The 18,458-nt window shown below is 39.3% G+C and overlaps 1 protein-coding gene across 3 annotated transcripts in view; it reads right to left on the bottom strand.

The window, feature by feature from the left end:
* prkg1a (protein kinase cGMP-dependent 1a) overlaps positions 1-18,458 on the bottom strand; it is a 71,084-nt gene that overhangs the window by 18,434 nt on the left and 34,192 nt on the right. For all 3 annotated transcript variants that reach the window (XM_053232704.1, XM_026942801.3, XM_026942792.3), the window contains 4 exons: positions 12,463-12,568; positions 6,668-6,731; positions 755-832; positions 543-637 (listed from right to left, as the gene is read on the bottom strand). In XM_053232704.1, the coding sequence (XP_053088679.1) occupies positions 543-637; positions 755-832; positions 6,668-6,731; positions 12,463-12,568 (343 nt within the window). The remainder of the gene's footprint in view (positions 1-542; positions 638-754; positions 833-6,667; positions 6,732-12,462; positions 12,569-18,458) is intronic.

Here is an 18,458-nt window from a genome sequence, read left to right as displayed (position 1 = left end):
TTGCATGTATTATCTGCAGAAATGATCACAGAAAATTAGAGGGCCTGCTCCTGGCCTAAAAAAAATATCTATCATAATATCACATCATAACTGTTTTTCATGCAATTTCACGACAATCTGCAAATGATGTAAAAAAAAAAAAACAAACCCTCTTTGATTTAAGAGATTTCAAGTACTAAAATGAAATCTCAAGATAACATGTTAAGAAAAGAGTAGGATATCTTTTCCAAGCTCACATATCTACTTACAGGTGTATAGTATTCATAATTATTGTGTCCTTGGTACAGACCAATATTTATCTCTAATTTCCTCATGTGAAACAGTTTTCAGGCTTCTCGTTTAGATTTTGTGCCACTATGGTATAAAGAGAAGTGTTGAAGTGTAGACACCACTAGGTGGCACACCACTACAGCTCTTATTGTACATACTGGATTTAGGTCAAACCAGCAGTTTATGAAGGAGCTCCATGTGCTACAGCTGCATGAAGCCAACCCTGATGCATTTGATGACTTATCTAATGGTTAAAAAGAGGACAATCCTACCCTTGCAAGGCTTTCTCTCCGAACCAATCACCCTTCCCCAGAGAGCGCAGGTACACTGTCTCCTGACTGGCAGAGTCCTCTCGGGTCACGGTCACCTAAAACACAGGGCCAGGTTACCAAATAACCCTGAACAAAATAGCAAAATAGAGAAGATCTTTGGGGTACAATAACATTTAAACATCATACCACTGCTGTGCTAAAAAGGTACTTACCTTTCCTTTACTAATGATGAAGAAGGTGTCTCCTCTGGCTCCCTGCCTGATTATATAATCTCCATCCTCATAATGCGTCTGAATACCAAACACAGAAAAGAGCATACGACATGAGAGGAAGGGAGAAGAAAGAGGGGAGTTAGAGAAGAAAAAAAACAATGTTAGTAAAGAAAGCTATACTTTTGGTGCTGCAAAAGTGATTTTTCCTTGAAAACTGTTCATGGCTATGTTGATATTACTACTGCCGGTGTGAAAACCATTTGCATGAATAACACAACAGAACTAATTTGAGCCTCCAAATGAACATGTGATGCATGATCAGTGTTGTTAGTTCTGGTGACTCAGTTTTGGCCAATGCAAGTGTAGACTAAAAAAAAGCCACTGAAACACTACTCTTAATTCCCCCAGCACCGTATTACCGAGACTCTAAGCCCTGACATGCTGCCATAGGGAGAAAGCACTTTTTTGGACACATGCCCTCCTGCTATTCTGTGTGCCATCACTGTCCTCTAGACAGATGTAATGAGAGATGTAAAGGCATACAGACAGCACAGACGAAACAGTACCCCCAATCTGACTGAAGCCAAAAAGCTCCCTATGTAACCTAGAGCATGACCTTTAAGGCACCACATATTTCAGTTAAATTTCCACAAATCTGAGGAAAGTACATTTAGCACAACTAGCAGAATATATGATGAGTGTGTTGTGTTCTGCAAATTAGACTGCAGGTTTGCTGTTAAATAATATTTCTATATCAACTAAAATAAAAAAAGGTCTTTTTTAACTGGGATGAATGAAAAAATGCTAAATGTAGTATACTGTGTTATCCATTAGGGCACCAAATTCTCATACCAATGCATTTTGAAACCTATAGTTGTACTATACTCCCTCAGGTAAAAATAATCTAAATTTGATTTATATCTTATAACTACGTGTAGCTAAAAACTACATGTCTGAATGACAGCAGAACAGTAATTCTTAGGGGTAAAATACTGATATTCTGACACAGCATTCTTAACTCTAACAACATGGCTGCCTCCTTCTGACACCATTGCACTGCGTTTTAGATCAAAGTTGGCAATCTTTCCACATACGTATTTGACTTGTGATATTTTTGTCCTCCTTTCCGATTGAAAATCAGTTTATATATATGTGTGTACACTTCTGAAATGGATTAGTATTTATATAGTATACCTATATAATTCCTTACATCATATAATCTATAATCCTATATACAATATTTTCCATACACACTAATATATTCTCAAATATAAAATATTAAAACCACAATGATATTTTGAATTTAACAAGTTTAAAAAACATGGTTGTAGTTTTGCAATGTTTTTCCAAAATCCACCTAAAAATATAATAGTCACAATTAATAATTATAGGCATCCAGACTGTTAAACAAATACATTTAAATTTTTTTTTTTTTTTTAAATCAACATAAAATAACAAAATAAATACTTTATTTACTGAGAGGTAAATAGCTCCCTCTTAGTTCTTATTTTATCTATTTTGACTGGTTGTGAATTGCAGAGTGAAAATGTAACCTTCATGCGGGTCCACTGTTACACAGATATGCTCTAAATCCAGAGCTTTAAATTTGCTTATTGCCAATAATCTGGAGTGTAATTAGGGTGGTTCCATGTTGGTCAACTAATGAACAATTCCAATCAGATTTCGCTATGTCATGACATACATAATAGGCAGAAAATGAAAAACAGGTGGAGATAGAGCAGAGAGATCAGTGTAGATGTTGAGGGGAAATTACTGCTATTCATTTCCTTTCATTCTTAAGTGGATTTCAATGAGCTGAGGTTGGTGTAACAGCCTCGTTTTCACATGGCTGCTGCTGGAGTCTGCACTTTCTAAATCAGGAAGATTCAGCTCAATGACTGAGATACAGAGAATCTTTTTTTGTAATCTGTAACAACAGTCAAGTTATACACTGAGTTAAAGAAACATATCCTGTCAAGGCAAAATAAGGAGGAATGATTGTAAGAGGGGCATTTTCCCACTTCTCCCAGAGCCTAGTTTTGCAAGGCAAAAATAATTTACATTTTTAGTCAAGGTCAATTATTAACTGTATACAAACCCGATTCCAAAAAAGTTGGGACACTGTATAAATTGTGAATAAAAACAGAATGCAATGATGTGGAAGTTTCAAATTTCAATATTTTATTCAGAACACAACATAGATGACATATTAAATGTTTAAACTGAGAAAATGTATCATTTTAAGGGAAAAATAAGTTGATTTTAAATTTCATGGCATCAACACATCTCAAAAAAGTTGGGACAAGGCCATGTTTACCACTGTGTGGAATCCCCTCTTCTTTTTATAACAGTCTGCAAACGTCTGGGGACTGAGGAGACAAGTTGCTCAAGTTTAGGAATAGGAATGTTGTCCCATTCTTGTCTAATACAGGCTTCTAGTTGCTCAACTGTCTTAGGTCTTCTTTGTCGCATCTTCCTCTTTATGACGCGCCAAATGTTTTCTATGGGTGAAAGATCTGGACTGCAGGCTGGCCATTTCAGTACCTGGATCCTTCTTCTATGCAGCCATGATGTTGTAATTGATGCAGTATGTGGTCTGGCATTGTCATGTTGGAAAATGCAAGGTCTTCCCTGAAAGAGACAACGTCTGGATGGGAGCATATGTTGTTCAAGAACTTGATATACCTTTCAGCATTGATGGTGCCTTTCCAGATGTGTAAGCTGCCCATGCCACACGCACTCATGCAACCCCATACCATCAGAGATGCAGGCTTCTGAACTGAGCGCTGATAACAACTTGGGTTGTCCTTGTCCTCTTTAGTCCGGATGACATGGCGTCCCAGTTTTCCAAAAAGAACTTCAAATTTTGATTCGTCTGACCACAGAACAGTTTTCCACTTTGCCACAGTCCATTTTAAAGGAGCCTTGGCCCAGAGAAAACGCCTGCGCTTCTGGATCATGTTTAGATATGGCTTCTTTTTTGACCTATAGAGTTTTAGCCGGCAACAGCGAATGGCACGGTGGATTGTGTTCACCGACAATGTTTTCTGGAAGTATTCCTGAGCCCATGTTGTGATTTCCATTACAGTAGCATTCCTGTATGTGATGCAGTGCCGTCTAAGGGCCCGAAGATCACGGGCATCCAGTATGGTTTTCCGGCCTTGACCCTGACGCACAGAGATTGTTCCAGATTCTCTGAATCTTTGGATGATATTATGCACTGTAGATGATGATAACTTCAAACTCCTTGCAATTTTTCTCTGAGAAACTCCTTTCTGATATTGCTCCACTATTTTTCGCCGCAGCATTGGGGGAATTGGTGATCCTCTGCCCATCTTGACTTCTGAGAGACACTGCCACTCTGAGAGGCTCTTTTTATACCCAATAATGTTGCCAATTGACCTAATAAGTTGCAAATTGGTCCTCCAGCTGTTCCTTATATGTACATTTAACTTTTCCGGCCTCTTATTGCTACCTGTCCCAACTTTTTTGGAATGTGTAGCTCTCATGAAATCCAAAATGAGCCAATATTTGGCATGACATTTCAAAATGTCTCACTTTCAACATTTTATATGTTATCTATATTCTATTGTGAATAAAATATAAGTTTATGAGATTTGTAAATTATTGCATTCCTTTTTTATTCACAATTTGTAGTGTCCCAACTTTTTTGGAATCGAGTTTGTAGAATTTCATTCTTCACATAGCCTATTCATAACAATTGTTTTACAGATTGAGTCACGCAATTAGTGGGAGAAGGAAAAGGACACGAGGACATTTGGTACTCTTAGTAATTGTGGAATGACAAGAGGAGGTGACTCAACCATACATTAGGACTTTCGAATAACACCATTAAGCAATTACACAGCAATGCTTTATCTACTGTATTCTTCAGCACATTATTTCCTCTGCCTTATATCTTTGTTTATTAATTAGATGTGTGTTTTCATCAAGACTCACATAATCAATTAACAAGTTCGCTGATCTAAATAACATGTTTGCAGATCTTACAGACCAGAGCTTTTCAAATCAGTCCAGCCTCAAACTTCTTACTATATATTAACTTTACTTCACAAAGCAACTTCTCTGCTTCTAGCCATTATACATAGTAGACATAGTACACATAGTAGAAACACATCACACATGTTTTGTCATTAAACTACACAGTTTAATGTGAAGCCAACATTTATGATTTATTGAACTAGTAGAGCTTTGTTTCTCAGGTAAAATGGCTAAAATTGTGGCAATTCATATGTTCACTCGCACATGCTCTGCCAGTCTATACCAAACCATTGATTCATTGATTCTCTTTCTAGTTTTCGACCTAGTTTCTGGTTTTCTCATTTTTGGTCTTGCCTAATCTAGTTAACGTTGTTTGTTCATCACCTGACCCTTGCCTGTATATTGAATTGTGTCTCTGTGTTGTTTGCTACGTTTAAAATAAACATTGAACACCTGCACTTGTGTCCGTACATTGTGACAATAACTGGATCACATTCAGAAGGGGAGAATTTTTAATTGATATTTTGAGTTTTAGAATTTTTAACATATATTATTTGATCCTTTTTTAAAGAACAGCTGTTTAACAGCCTGTGAACACTATTTTCATGCCAGTGCAAGTGTAATTTGCTGGTTAATGACAGCATTTTGTTTGACTGCAAGCCAATTTGTTTTTTCTAATTTGCATTCTGTTGCTATTTTGGTGTTTGGTGGTCATAAACACTTCATCACTTTGCACTAATGTTGGACTTATGTTGGTACACAAATGGTTGTGTATTACTGTCTTCCAAGTGACTGTGCATTTAAGAGCATAAACTCCATAGAATACCATTTTAAATTCATAAAAATTAACATGACTCTATTAGAACAACAGCAGTATTAATGTTGTTGAGATACACATAGCATTATTAACTAATTTGCACTTCACAAGCACTTTCACTTTCTCTTTCATTACCTCACTTTGATGCTTTATGTTTAGGTCAACCCTCAAAAGATGACCTTTAAATTACTGAAAGATCCAATAACCTTGCATATTCCTAATGATATGTAAATGTAAATGTATGAAATAGATTTTGCTGTTGGAGCTGATGTAAAGCTGATTATGTAGATAAAGCCAGGATACAGGGTTTTAATTCTTAAATAGTTCTCTGCATTTATTAAACTAACACTATAATACTGATGTAAAATCTAGTGACAGAGATAGAAAATATAAAATCTTTCAGCCAGTTGCTTATTTCTACCACTAAAAATTGATTTAAAACTCTGCAAGTAAAATCTTTGTCACTGTCATGCCTCTTATGCCTTGTTTTTATGCCTGCGCTATGATCACGAAAATACAACCTTAAGTGTCTTGTTGTAAAATGCATTTCTTCTGCACTCAACTGTTTTCATTCCTTAGTAAAGATTATATGAAACTCAAAATCTCTAAATAATAATGTAAATATGTTGTAATATATTGTGGAATGTAAGAGCAAATGTTGACAACATCCACCAAAATTTAACAAGAGTAGTTTTGAGTGGGATTGCAATCACTGATAGTTTTGAGTTGACAGATGGTGTGTTTATTTTTGGCCTGCAACATCTTCTGAAGATGGACAGTTCAGATGAAAAAAGCCTTAAGTCATAGTGGCATAAATTATTTTATTATTATTGTAATATTTTATTATAAATTTAGGCAAAAGGTACTCATCAAGGTACTCGGCTTTGTAACGATTGTGTAAATATGAACATTGTCAAGAATGCCTGAAGTGTAATTCATAAACTTCTGCTCTGAAAGATTAGCTAAATAAATGTTTATCTCCTCAAGGACATCAGTCAGCTTGCTTATTATTTCTTCTGGAAGACTATGAACTGGAAGACTATGGAATGTTGGAATGCTGCATTCCATAATTAATTAAATAAATAAATGTTTACCTCCTCAAGGACATCAGCCAGTTTGCTTAGTATTTCTTCCGGAAGACTATGGAATGTTGGAACGCTGCAAAAGAGAGGGTTTACAAAATTAATTTCAAGTCAACATCGCTTTTATTTTATTATCATTAGCTGTGGATAAACAGTATCTTAATCCTGACATGATGTCATTTTTTCCCAACAGCTACAGCTCCCAATAGTTTAATATTTATTGTATTCATGCCATTTGGACAGTAAAGGGTCTAAGTACCCACATTAAAGCTTCAATATTTAGCAATTTACCTAGTGGAAAAGTTATTTACTTTAGTTATTAAAGACTGAAATGTGCACTCATCCAAAACTGTTAACTAACGAAAACTCACACCACCACTACTGGCTAAACACTGGTAACTGATAACTTTAGTGATATGTGAAGTTATTTTTTAGCATCTGCTTAAATTCAGGGGGGGCACAGTGGCTTAGTGGTTAGCACTGTTGCCTCACCCCTCTGGGGCTGGGGATTCAAATCCCGCCTTCACCCTGTGTGTGCGGAGTTTGCATGTTTACTCCCCCTGTCCAAAGAAATGCATTGCAGGTTGGTTGGCATTTCCAAATTGTCCGTAGTGTGTGAATGTGTGTGCGATTGTGCCCTGGGTTGGCACCCCGTCCAGGGTTTCAGGCTCCCTGTGACCCTGTGTAGGATAAGCGGCACAGAGAATGGATGGATAAACTATACATCCTTATTCCACAGTGCTGCTCAAAATGGTGAATCTGATTAGTCAGAAGCTGCAGGTGAATCACAGTTTATGTGCTAAAATGTAAGTGAGAACAGAAACTAACCTGTTTCACAGACTTTCCACAACATTAACTGGAACTACAGTCAGGTCCATAAGTATTTGGATAGTAACAATTTTTGTAATGTTGCTTCTGTACACCACCACCATGGATTTAAAATGAAGCAATTAAAATGGGCAGGGTGACGTAGCGACCAGGAAGCTTAAAAGCACACGCGGTGGATACAGCAGCAGCTTTCATTCATTCAGCGCGCGCTCTGTGTGTCGGTAGAAATCCTTTTATACTGTTTGTTTGTTTCACTTTCGCTGTGGCATGCCGAAAGCCAGTGCGAAGACGAAACATACGGGCAAGAGCAGGCAGCGTTTCAGGCCGTGCGTGGTCTGCTTTTGAGTGCATTGCGGGCGTTTGCTGCGGCGTGTGCTCCGCTCCCGGAAGGCTCTTTTTGAGAAGGGAGCTTTCACCAGCGTTCCTCGCGGTGCTGGCCCCACTTCTGCTGAGGCAGAGCAGCGGCTGCACTTGTGGGGATCGCAGTTGGATTTGGTGGAAGGAATGGAGACGGGCCAGCCCCTATCTTCTTCCTCACCCACCAGATCCACTGCCCTCTCTCTGGGATCGGAAGCCCGCACTGCGGTTTCTTCCCCCCGGGGAGAGGGCTCAACGCCCCTCCTCTCTTCCTCCGAGGAGGTTGACGTGGAGGGCGTTGATGAGGATAACTCCCCTCGATCTCCCCAGTATGAGGAGCTCTTGGAGGTGGTTACTCGTGCTGTGGCCCAGCTGAATAATGACTGGTCCGCAGAGAAACGGGCTGGGCCGCAGATAAACAGGCTGGATGAACGCTTTCTGCGGAGTAAGCCGCCACCTCCATGCCGGAGCCTACCTTTCTTCCCCGACCTCCACACCGAGGTGTCTAGTTCGTGGGGGAGGCCTTATCCGCCCGTATCTTCAGTCCCGCTTCCAGCTATTTTGCTAATGTGGCGGGGCTGAGTGAGCAGGGTTACAGGGCGATGCCCCGGGTTGAACAGATGCTGGCTAGCTATCTGTCCCCTGGCTCGGCATCGTCCCTGAAGGCTCCGGCATTGCCCTCCAAGTCGCTGCGGACCACCTCAGCGCTGGTGGGCAAAGGGTACATGGCAGCAGGCCAGGCTGGCGCTTGCCTGCACACCTTGGGGGTGTTGAAGGCCTATCAGGCCGTTCTGCTGTGAGAGCTGGACGAAGGCGGGGAGATTAAATCTGAGGATGTTGCTGAGCTCAGTCGAACTGCTGATTTGTCTCTCTTTGCCACCAAGGAGACCGCCCATGCTATCGGCCGGTCCATGGCAGCACTGGTGGTGGCAGAGAGGCATCTGTGGTTGACCCTGTCCGGTATGAAAGACAGGGACAGGGTCTTCCTTATGAACGCCCTGCTTGCGCCTTCTGGCCTGTTCGGCGACGCCGTCACTGCCGTCGTCAACAGGTATCAGAAGGCCCGTGCACAAGCGGCAGTGTTTCAGCAGTTCCTCCCTCGCGGCTCTCTGGCTCGTAAGCCCCCTCCGTGTACCAGCTCCTCGTACCGGGAGGCTCAAAGACAGAGCGGGAGCCCCAGCAATGCTCTAAGCCGGGGTCTTCTAGGACGAGGCCAGTTCTGTGGGCCGTTCTGCGGTCTAACAAGACCTCGACTAGGTAGTCCTGATGCTTGGGGCCCAGGACTTCTGAGGGCAGGCCCCTCTGGGGAAGAGCGGTGTACACCTCATCATACGGTGCCCATCTCTCCTCAGTGCCCTCAGAAGATCGGTCTGCCAACCCTGCCACCCATGGTGCTTCGGGGTGCAGCGGTCTCCTGCGAGCGCCTCTCTCAGTTTCCGCCTGGGAATGTGGCAGTACTGGGAGGCTCACTACCTCTTCGGAGGCTTCCTGAGCAGCTACTTCGGCCGTCCCCTGCTGGTCCGCCGCTTCAGGGCACCGAGCTAGCCGCTCTCATTACACCAGAGGTCAGTCTCGAGAGGCTGATTCCCTTAGTAGACTACTTGGCAGTGTGGAGTTTCACACATTCTAATTTCTGCCAGATGTGTCTCAATGGGTCCTGCATACTGTAAAGAGAGGCTACCGAATTACTCCGGTCTCCACCGCCTCGTTTCTGCTGGGTTCTTCTCACTCAGGGGGGCCCAGGGGCTCACAAGTAGAGTGCTAGCAGATGCAAATGTGCATCTTTCATACCCCACATCCTTTCCCCTTAAAGAAAAAAAAAGGCAGGCTCTGGTAATGGAACAAGAAGTAAACACTCTCTTGAGGAAGGAGGCCATCGAGGTGGTCCCTCCTCGCGACATGGAGTCCGAGTTCTACAGCCAGTGCTTGAAGCTGCCGCTGTATCCACCGCGTGTGCTTTTAAGCTTCCTGGTCGCTACGTCACCCCGCCCGTGACGTCTCGCCCAGCCATTGGACTGATTACACACGTGATTCAGAGCGTGGTCACGCTGAAGGCGTTCCCATAGCGTTTTGACGCAGCGTCTCGTTCCCTCAGGGAACCATGGTTAAATACGTAACCTGGAGACGTTTCCTCCCTATATATGAAAAAATACTGTAGGTTGTTCTGTAATAAATTATGCAATGTTGTTGATTATTTCAGCACGTCCTATAATTTTGTCTTCCTTGCATAAAGAGTAAACGTTTTTTAAAAGAAAAAAAAGGCATACTGCAATTTTCAGTATATATGTGTATAATTAAGTATATAGTGTATGTGTAATTATGTGCCAGTATTGGTGGAAAAAATCAGGACTGGTTTATATGTACTTTTATACCACAGTGCAGTTTTGCGCTCACTCTGATTAGTCAGAAGTTGTGCGTTATTTTTCTAAACAGCTCGGCTCAGACAGTAGCTCCAGCTGTAATATGAACGACTGGTTTATGTTAATGTGCTCATTATATTATGTTATTGTTTGGAGAACACACCACATAATCCAAGACTAATAGTAAAATTGATTAAAAAAACATGTTGTTTAACAAAGAAAAATGTATAATTGTTGACGTGAGGAAGTTTTTTTGTTATTTAAAATTTACGGAAAAAGTCTTAAGTGTCAGCACTTTGTAACAGTTTGTACAGCTTTACAAATCTAACTTTGTTAAGTTTCCCAGCATGTCTTCAGGACAGAGGAGTTTATGCTTTCTGGTTTCTACATTTTTGAGAGAGCGAGAGACAGAAAAAGAGAGGTTGGTGAGGGCATGACTGTTTGTCACTGCTATAACATAAGTGATAACAGGGACTAACTTGTCTCATGGACGTTCCACAACATTAAATCTAACTATATACTGTTAAAATGTGCTCCATCTTGTTCATTAATAAATTAAAAAATCTCTGGGAAATGACTGTGGTATAAATGGAAAAACACACCTTGGACTGTGCTGTTATACAAAAACAGTATACTTTTGGCACTTCAGATCACCCTCACCTGTATTATTTTTGTATAACAGCACTCTGTCATGTGTTATTCCTTACATAATATATGTTTTGATTGGGGTGATAATGGTATCAAAATATATCTCATGTAAAAGGTTATATGTTCAAAGAAGTTTGAAAAGTACATGCCTTGCCATTACGGTAGCTTGCTAACATCACTGTATGAAGCATACTATTTCTATTCTTTACTTTTTGGTTTGTAAATTGGAACTATTGTTTCTAGCTACAAACTTGAATTATTCACTTTAGATACTTGGCTGAGTTTAACTTGGAAAGTCTTTCTTATTATTCTGTGCTTTCCTGCTAGAGTTTAGTCTGGTGAGGCTTGTATATTAGCTTGCTTTGCTTTTCATTGTTCTTCTCGGTGCCACAGTTCTTATGTGTGCTCTGGCTTAAATACGTATGCCTAAATATCGCTGTGCACTAGCACACTGAAAAATTTTCATCTGTTGAGTAATATCTGTTGCTCAAATAATTAATGCTAATCTAAAAAAAAGTTAGCACAATATTACTATCTGTACCATTAATCTACCATTAACTGCTCTCGCTAGTGAGCCAGCTGGTGACAGGGAAAAAAAAACAACAACATTCACACAGACCGCCCACAGATAGCCTCTCTAAAGCAGTAGTCATTTCGCACCTATAAGATGCGCTATTAGAACAGGGTTCTCCTGGTATACAAACCAGGACACCTCTCTATAAAGAGACCATTTACAGCAGAATTCTCGATAGTTGCATTTTTTTTGCATTTTTGTTAGCATGTCCCTTTGGGGTCAGATGACTAGGTAGACTCTTCCATTACAGACATCACTGCTTACTTCATATTATCTTTTACACAGCTTTGAGATGAATTTGGGGTTAATTAAGCATTATTCAGAAAATTAAATAAAAAAAAACCAATGTGTCCCAAAGCTTTACAAACTTCTCAATAAACAACAATGCTACACCATTACCTTAGTAACAATAAATAAATCAGTAACTGCATAACTGTGATTTAGAGGCAGACTATGCTAACTGTGGAATGACTCGAATTTTGTGTTGATTAAAATTAAAGAAAATGTACATTTACGAGCCTGTATACATTGTAGAGATATACCAGAAGGAGAGAGAGTGAGAAAGAGAGAAGAGGAAGGACAGATTAGGAGCCATTGAGAGAGATGTAAAAAAGTTAAATGCACAAAGGCTTTGTGCCAGCAGAGCAGTGAAGCTTCCAAAGAACTGTTCTATTATGCAACCATATTTCAGTGAAGATTTCTTTCATGTAACATTTCACTTATAAACTCATTCATACAGAATTTTGATGAGTCTTTAATATGTAAAATATTTCCCATGCTTTCTTTTCAGTGTGCTATTATGCAAATAGAGCCTTCAGTTGAAAGATGAAAAGAAAGGAAAAGAGAAAGAGGGAAGGAGGTGCTTTCGGTTGGATGCAGAGAAGACTCCCTCATAGACTAACATGGCAGCTGCAGTGCCAATGCGCACTCTAACACACACACACACACACACACACACACACACACACACACAGTACAGAATTCACTATACTTATTCAGATACATGTGCATTATTCACACATACACTTTAAGTTTCTAACCTTTTGAGAAACTCCATGTATTCTGCATGCTTTATCAGTCCGGTCCTCATCATGATGGTCTGAAAGCACTGCCTGTCGATGGCCCATAACTTCACGTTGGTTAGAGCTATAAGGGAATTGAAATGAGCATAGGAAATATTTACTCAGTATATCTTTCATAAAAATGGTTGTCAGTTAAAATCAGTAAAATTCAGTACTGAATAAAAAATAAATCTGTCCTTCAGTATCGTATAATGCACTCATTATTGTATAATTACTGAAAACAGGATTTATCTGTTGATGAAAGTTAAATAATGACTGTTGGGTGAGGAGGTGATAAAAATAATGCAGTTCAAACAAAAGCCTAAGTGCTGAGAGTGAGGATTATCAGCGCTAATAAACAAACCACACAGATATGAGCAGATAGGACTCCCATATACACTTCATTGTATCAGCAGTTGCACTTATCACCTTCTGGGAACAATTCGACATTGAATTAAATAATGAAACGCTTTCAAGCACTTATTGTGTGTAATGTTTATTTTCAACAATATTTTTTGCTCCTTTTTTAATTAAGAGTACCTGTAATTCTAGAGTACACTATAAATGTCTTGACAAAATAGAAGAAAGTAGTGGAAAGACACCTGAATGTGCAAGTAATTATAATGTGCTAATGTGTGTACTTGGTTTTGAGATATTTTAGCATAGGAAAATGTACAATATTTCCAGAAACATTTCTGAAAATATGAAAAGCAATCAAAAATATCATTCAGCGTACCACAGTGCCATGACATTGGATGTCTATGTAGCATGTACAAACACATCTCTCTTTATGCATACTTGAGTACCTCAATTTTAAAAGGCCATAAATCACTGGACAATTTAACATAATCATAAGTGCAATTATAACAATTATCATATTTATTATCAAATAAATAAATTTGTAGAGTAGTCTTTGAGGAAACAAGGACTCATAGAGTGTCTTTAATGAAACATTTGGCTTGACAGACATCCAACAGGATGAGGCTTATATGAAGCACTATAAGAGTCAGAGACACTGATAAAGTAAGAGAACAAAGCCAGCTGCACTTCTCTCACTGCCCCAGCACATTATTCATCAGGCTTTGCTGGCTATGATTAGCCTTTATCATTTAATACAGATGCATTCAACAATGCTGCTTAAGGGCATAAATCTTCTAACTGTATTGTGTGTAAAGGTTCATAGTGTGTGCAGTTTGAAGTACATTGCAGATACATGGATTGAATGGTTAAATCAGACATTGTAATGCCATCTCCCCCAGTCTGCAATTTACACTTTCTCTTTTTGCTCCTGATTTTATACAAAGTATAACTAATATATCATGACCTTATTTGATCTGAATGAATGTGAGATTCATAGTCTATCCACACTAAAACCCTTTTGCTTGTCCACATTTCTGTTTAAATCGAGTGTAGAATGCATCTAAGGCATGTAATCAGAACCTAAGTGTGTTGGAAGATCATTTGAGTATCCCTGATGATGTTTTAAATCAATCAAAATTACAGTCTAAAACGCAATCAAATACGTAACACTGTACATTACCCTTGTTTGACTGTGTCTTATATTTCAGACTCTGTTTACTGCAGTAGCAAGGCAAGAACTGAAGAGAGATTATGTAAATTATGGTACACACAGATATAGAAGAGATATTTATTTGTAGTCCTCAGTCCTAAAACTTGTTATAGACAGTACAAAATGTGCCAACTGAGGCAAAACATCTTTATTGCCATATGCTTTATAAAATAATGTAATGGATAATTTTATCTTTAAGCATGCTCAGTCATTATAGGCCAAATATGTTCACTAAAATGTATCATGTAATGAGCATTGTCTTTACATTTACAAGTATTCAAAGAATACTGAGCATTTCTCATATAATAAAATCACCACTACGACTGTGTTTGCTGGGGAGAGAGGCAAAACTATTACATACTGGCAAATAGAATTTTGGATTTAACAAAGGCTGTGATATCCAGTGTTAAACATGTTCATTCATCCATCAGTCTTCAGTAACCGCTTTAACTTGATCAGGGTCTCTGAGAATCCAGAGCCTATTCCAGGATCACTATGCAGCACCACCTTGCCACCTCATTAAACCTGTATAAAAGTCAACATGTGACCTAGATGCCAGCCTGATGAGTCTTAGTAGGACTAAGTCTCTACCACACTTCACATACTCATTGAAGGTTTTGGGGATTTGAAGAAATTTTCTCCTACAAAAGTAATCTGTAAGCTCCCTAACTCAATACTGCTTTGATTCTGATATATATATATATATATATATATATATATATATAGATAGATAGATAGATAGATAGATATACGACATCAAACTGAGCTTTCTGAGCTATCATCATGCTTATTCTCTGCCTGTGTTGCTCCTGGGAGCTGCTCTCAGGATATCAGTAAAGAGAGCAAGGTACAAAGCTGACTAATTATTCTGTGAGCTATTGGGTGAGACAGGACTCAGTAAAGTTTAATCCTTAATTAATCCTAATCCTAATACCTGTAGTCTAATATAATAATGGAAAGAGCATCAGGGCTGGTGCAGGCTTCAGGTCAATGAGCAGGGTACAGGCTTCCATCAGTTTAGTAATAGTTTATTTTAAATGACTTACAGCTATTACGTTCTCTGTTCTGGTTTACCTATCACTGACATGACAATTTTCCCAAGTAATCACATAAACTGTCAACCCTAGCACATGATATAGATGTACAATGATAATATTACTGGATGGCAAGGAAGGGTTTTGCAGGAATTTTGTACCTACAACAAGAAAAATTGCATTTGTTCTGATCTTGCACATAATATGTAGAGCTCAAACCAAAGTTCAATCTGCTATAAGATTAATTCAGTGGCAATATTTTCTTGATTGAGCTTGACTACATCAGCTCCAGCTATACATATCGACCTGCCAGCTCTGTTATCCCTGTCATCTGAGCAATGAAGGAGAGAAAAGAGATAAGAGCAATATAATGTGTAATTTTAGCAATGAAACTGCCAGTGTGGAGACACATAAGCATTCATGCATTTACATACAGCTCTCTGTACTGAATACAACAGGAGCGCTATTCCACAGATTAACAGTAACGGTCAGGTTCCCAGCAGAGCATCCACACACCCACACATTCTGTCCACAGCTAATACACGCCTGAAGGCACAAGCTACAAACCACTGTACAAAATAATTTCACCTAAAACTTTTTTATAAAACAGAATACCCTTTTCGTTCAATTAGTGATCACACCAGCCATTACACAATCCAGCAATGATAACAACACAGAAACAGGACCTTGAGCTAAATCAGTTTTGTCAGTGTGTCAGTATGTATGTAGCCCAACACAAATCATTCAATCTAACTGTGATATTCTATGGATACTAAGAATTAAAATAAAGATGTTAGTGGTGTGGTGAGACTGAATTCAGGCCCTAGCATGCTCCCTGATTGAGCCTGTGTTAATGTTATTCATGATGGAGAGGAAACACATCACTTGAGAACCTGCCTTGGCACGATTTATTCTGCTCAGCCTGTTCACTGCTTACTGAACAGACAGCTCCAGACAAGGCAGTGGATAGCATCAACAGATAATATTCCACAGAGCCAATTAGCTCCTCAGTGAAGGCAAAAGAAGGTAAGTTCATTTCAGGATTACTAAATCTTACAGATAAGGGCACACAGATCCTACTCTTACCCCTTGAGGTCTACAACAATCATGTCTAAAAGCTTCTACTCCTGCTGTCCTGAAATATACAATCTCCCCCCCAAACTAAAAGCCTCTGCTCATGTCTAGAGGACTACAAACCCCACAAGCCCCTGTTTAACTACCTGCTCTTTTCCAGTGGACAAAAAGTTCCTGTTCCTAAAAGCCCCTGGTCTTGCCTAAAGGATTACTGAACAAACTCCTGATCCTGCCCAGATGACTTCAATTTCCTGCTCCTATCTAGACTACCTCAAGTTGCTGACTGTATCCAGAAAAACCCCATGGAAATTCTTGCTCCTTTCCAGAGGACTTCAAATTTTTGCACCTGCTCAGAAGACAAGTTTCTACTCCTGTCCAGAAGATCTAATCCTGATCCTGATCCTGATCCTGTCCACTGGACTACAAGTTTCTGTTCTAGTCAAGAGGACAGCAGATGAGGAATTCCCTGCTCCTATTCCAAACTCTTGCTCCATCTTCACCAATTTACTGTTGACTATGGTGTGTTGATTCATCTACTTTACACCTAACTTACAGTCAAAAACATACTGAATCCAGTCATAACTACTATGAGTATAACTCATTATTCATAGTTCCAGCAAGAAGAGAATTTGAGTCTTGGTTCTTCCCAAGGTTTTTCCTCCATCTTTGAGTTGTTTGCTTGTTACCATTGGCTTTCTCACTGGATGTTATGTCCCGGATGTCTGTAAATCTGCTTGTAAATTGTACTATAAAAATAAAATAAAAAATGGTCAATTTTGATATTGCAAACATTTTTGTTTCAATATTGTTCATTATACTCCTATGTGAGCAACATTTACAATGCCATCTACAAGTAATACAAAGTATAACCTACAGTTTTACCAGGATTACTGTGAGACAGAGTCTATTTAGACAAATATGAGCCACTCCTTTAAAAGCAAACCAGGTCTTCCCCATGACCTATCAGTTATGACATCAGGCACAATCATTTGGATAAAGCTGATAAGCCTATACAAAAAAAAATATATATGTCATTTTTTTAAGTTTTTTTTTTTTTTTTTCAAATGTTAGCTGGACATTCAGGAAACATAGCTAAGATGCAGGAAAGTGGAGACTTGGAACAAGCAGATAAATATAAAGAGAGAGTGAATGGCCCAAAAATGGCCCTCGCCTGAACAGGGTCAAGTGGCGACCCAGATAAACACATGCACCCAGGACACAGAGAAATTATTAACATTTCTGTTCTTTCTCCTGAAAAAGCCCCTGTCAAAAAGTCACTCAGCCTTTTGGTGGTTTTTCTATTGTTTCATATGAGAGAATAGTCAGTGCTTCACTCTGCAGAGGTCACACAGAGGCTTAGGTGTGCTGAAAAGGCAAGTGTCAAACACTGGAGACGAGAGGTTTCTAAACACATCGTATGAGCACACCAGTCCAACAGAGTGAGATGTGAAAGAAAAGGGGAAGAGAAAGAGGGTTAGCTTTGAGTAATGAGTGTTTTGTGATAGACAGATGGGATTGTACTCTCTTCAAGCTGTTATCAGCAAAATGATCTTCCAATGAGCTGAATCTTTTGTGCTCGGATTCGCCCATCAGAGAGGGAGCTGCTCTTCTCAGCACACTATTTCTGCATGAGACAACACTAACGACAAAGGAATGATGATGGAGTCCCCTTACAAATATTTGCAGAAACCTGGGCTCACATAAAAACACTAATTACACAGTGAACACTAATGCGGAAATAATTTAAATTTGTCCATTGTCTGTGAGCAGTTTGTGTGGATGGATAGACTAGGGCTGCAGACATGGTCTGTGAAAGCGGCTGTTATCTCTACAATAGGAAATCCGTAGCCTACTGAATTCTCATAGACAGCAACATTTCTCTGTGGAGATCTGCCTAAATAAACCCATAGAGTTCACAGGAAGTCAACAGGAAGGAATGAACAAAATTAAAGCTAGTTAATTTTTTTTAGAAGAGAAGCCCATTTGCTTATGACTCTGGGTTAATAGCATTGGATTGATTTTTTTTTTATCGTAGTAAAGTAGCAGCTGCTACGCTTAAGGAGAAATGCCACAGTTCTAGTTGAGAATATATATTTTGTTTGAACAGTGCTGAATGTAGTCTCCACCTGGCTATGAGAAACGGGTATGACCTACTGTGTATCTTTCTCAATAAAAAAAGCAAATGTTACCATTGTGCAATTTTGTGATGACAGAAGATATATGTAAGGACTGAAAAGAATATGGAGTCTATATTTGACTGACTAAATAATCTAAAGGTTTGTTATCCAGACCCGTCT

Source organism: Pangasianodon hypophthalmus, chromosome 3 (genome assembly GCF_027358585.1).
Source record: "Pangasianodon hypophthalmus isolate fPanHyp1 chromosome 3, fPanHyp1.pri, whole genome shotgun sequence".
In the NCBI taxonomy this organism is placed as follows: Eukaryota; Metazoa; Chordata; class Actinopteri; order Siluriformes; family Pangasiidae; genus Pangasianodon; species Pangasianodon hypophthalmus.
This window is presented reverse-complemented; position numbering and strand designations above follow the sequence as displayed.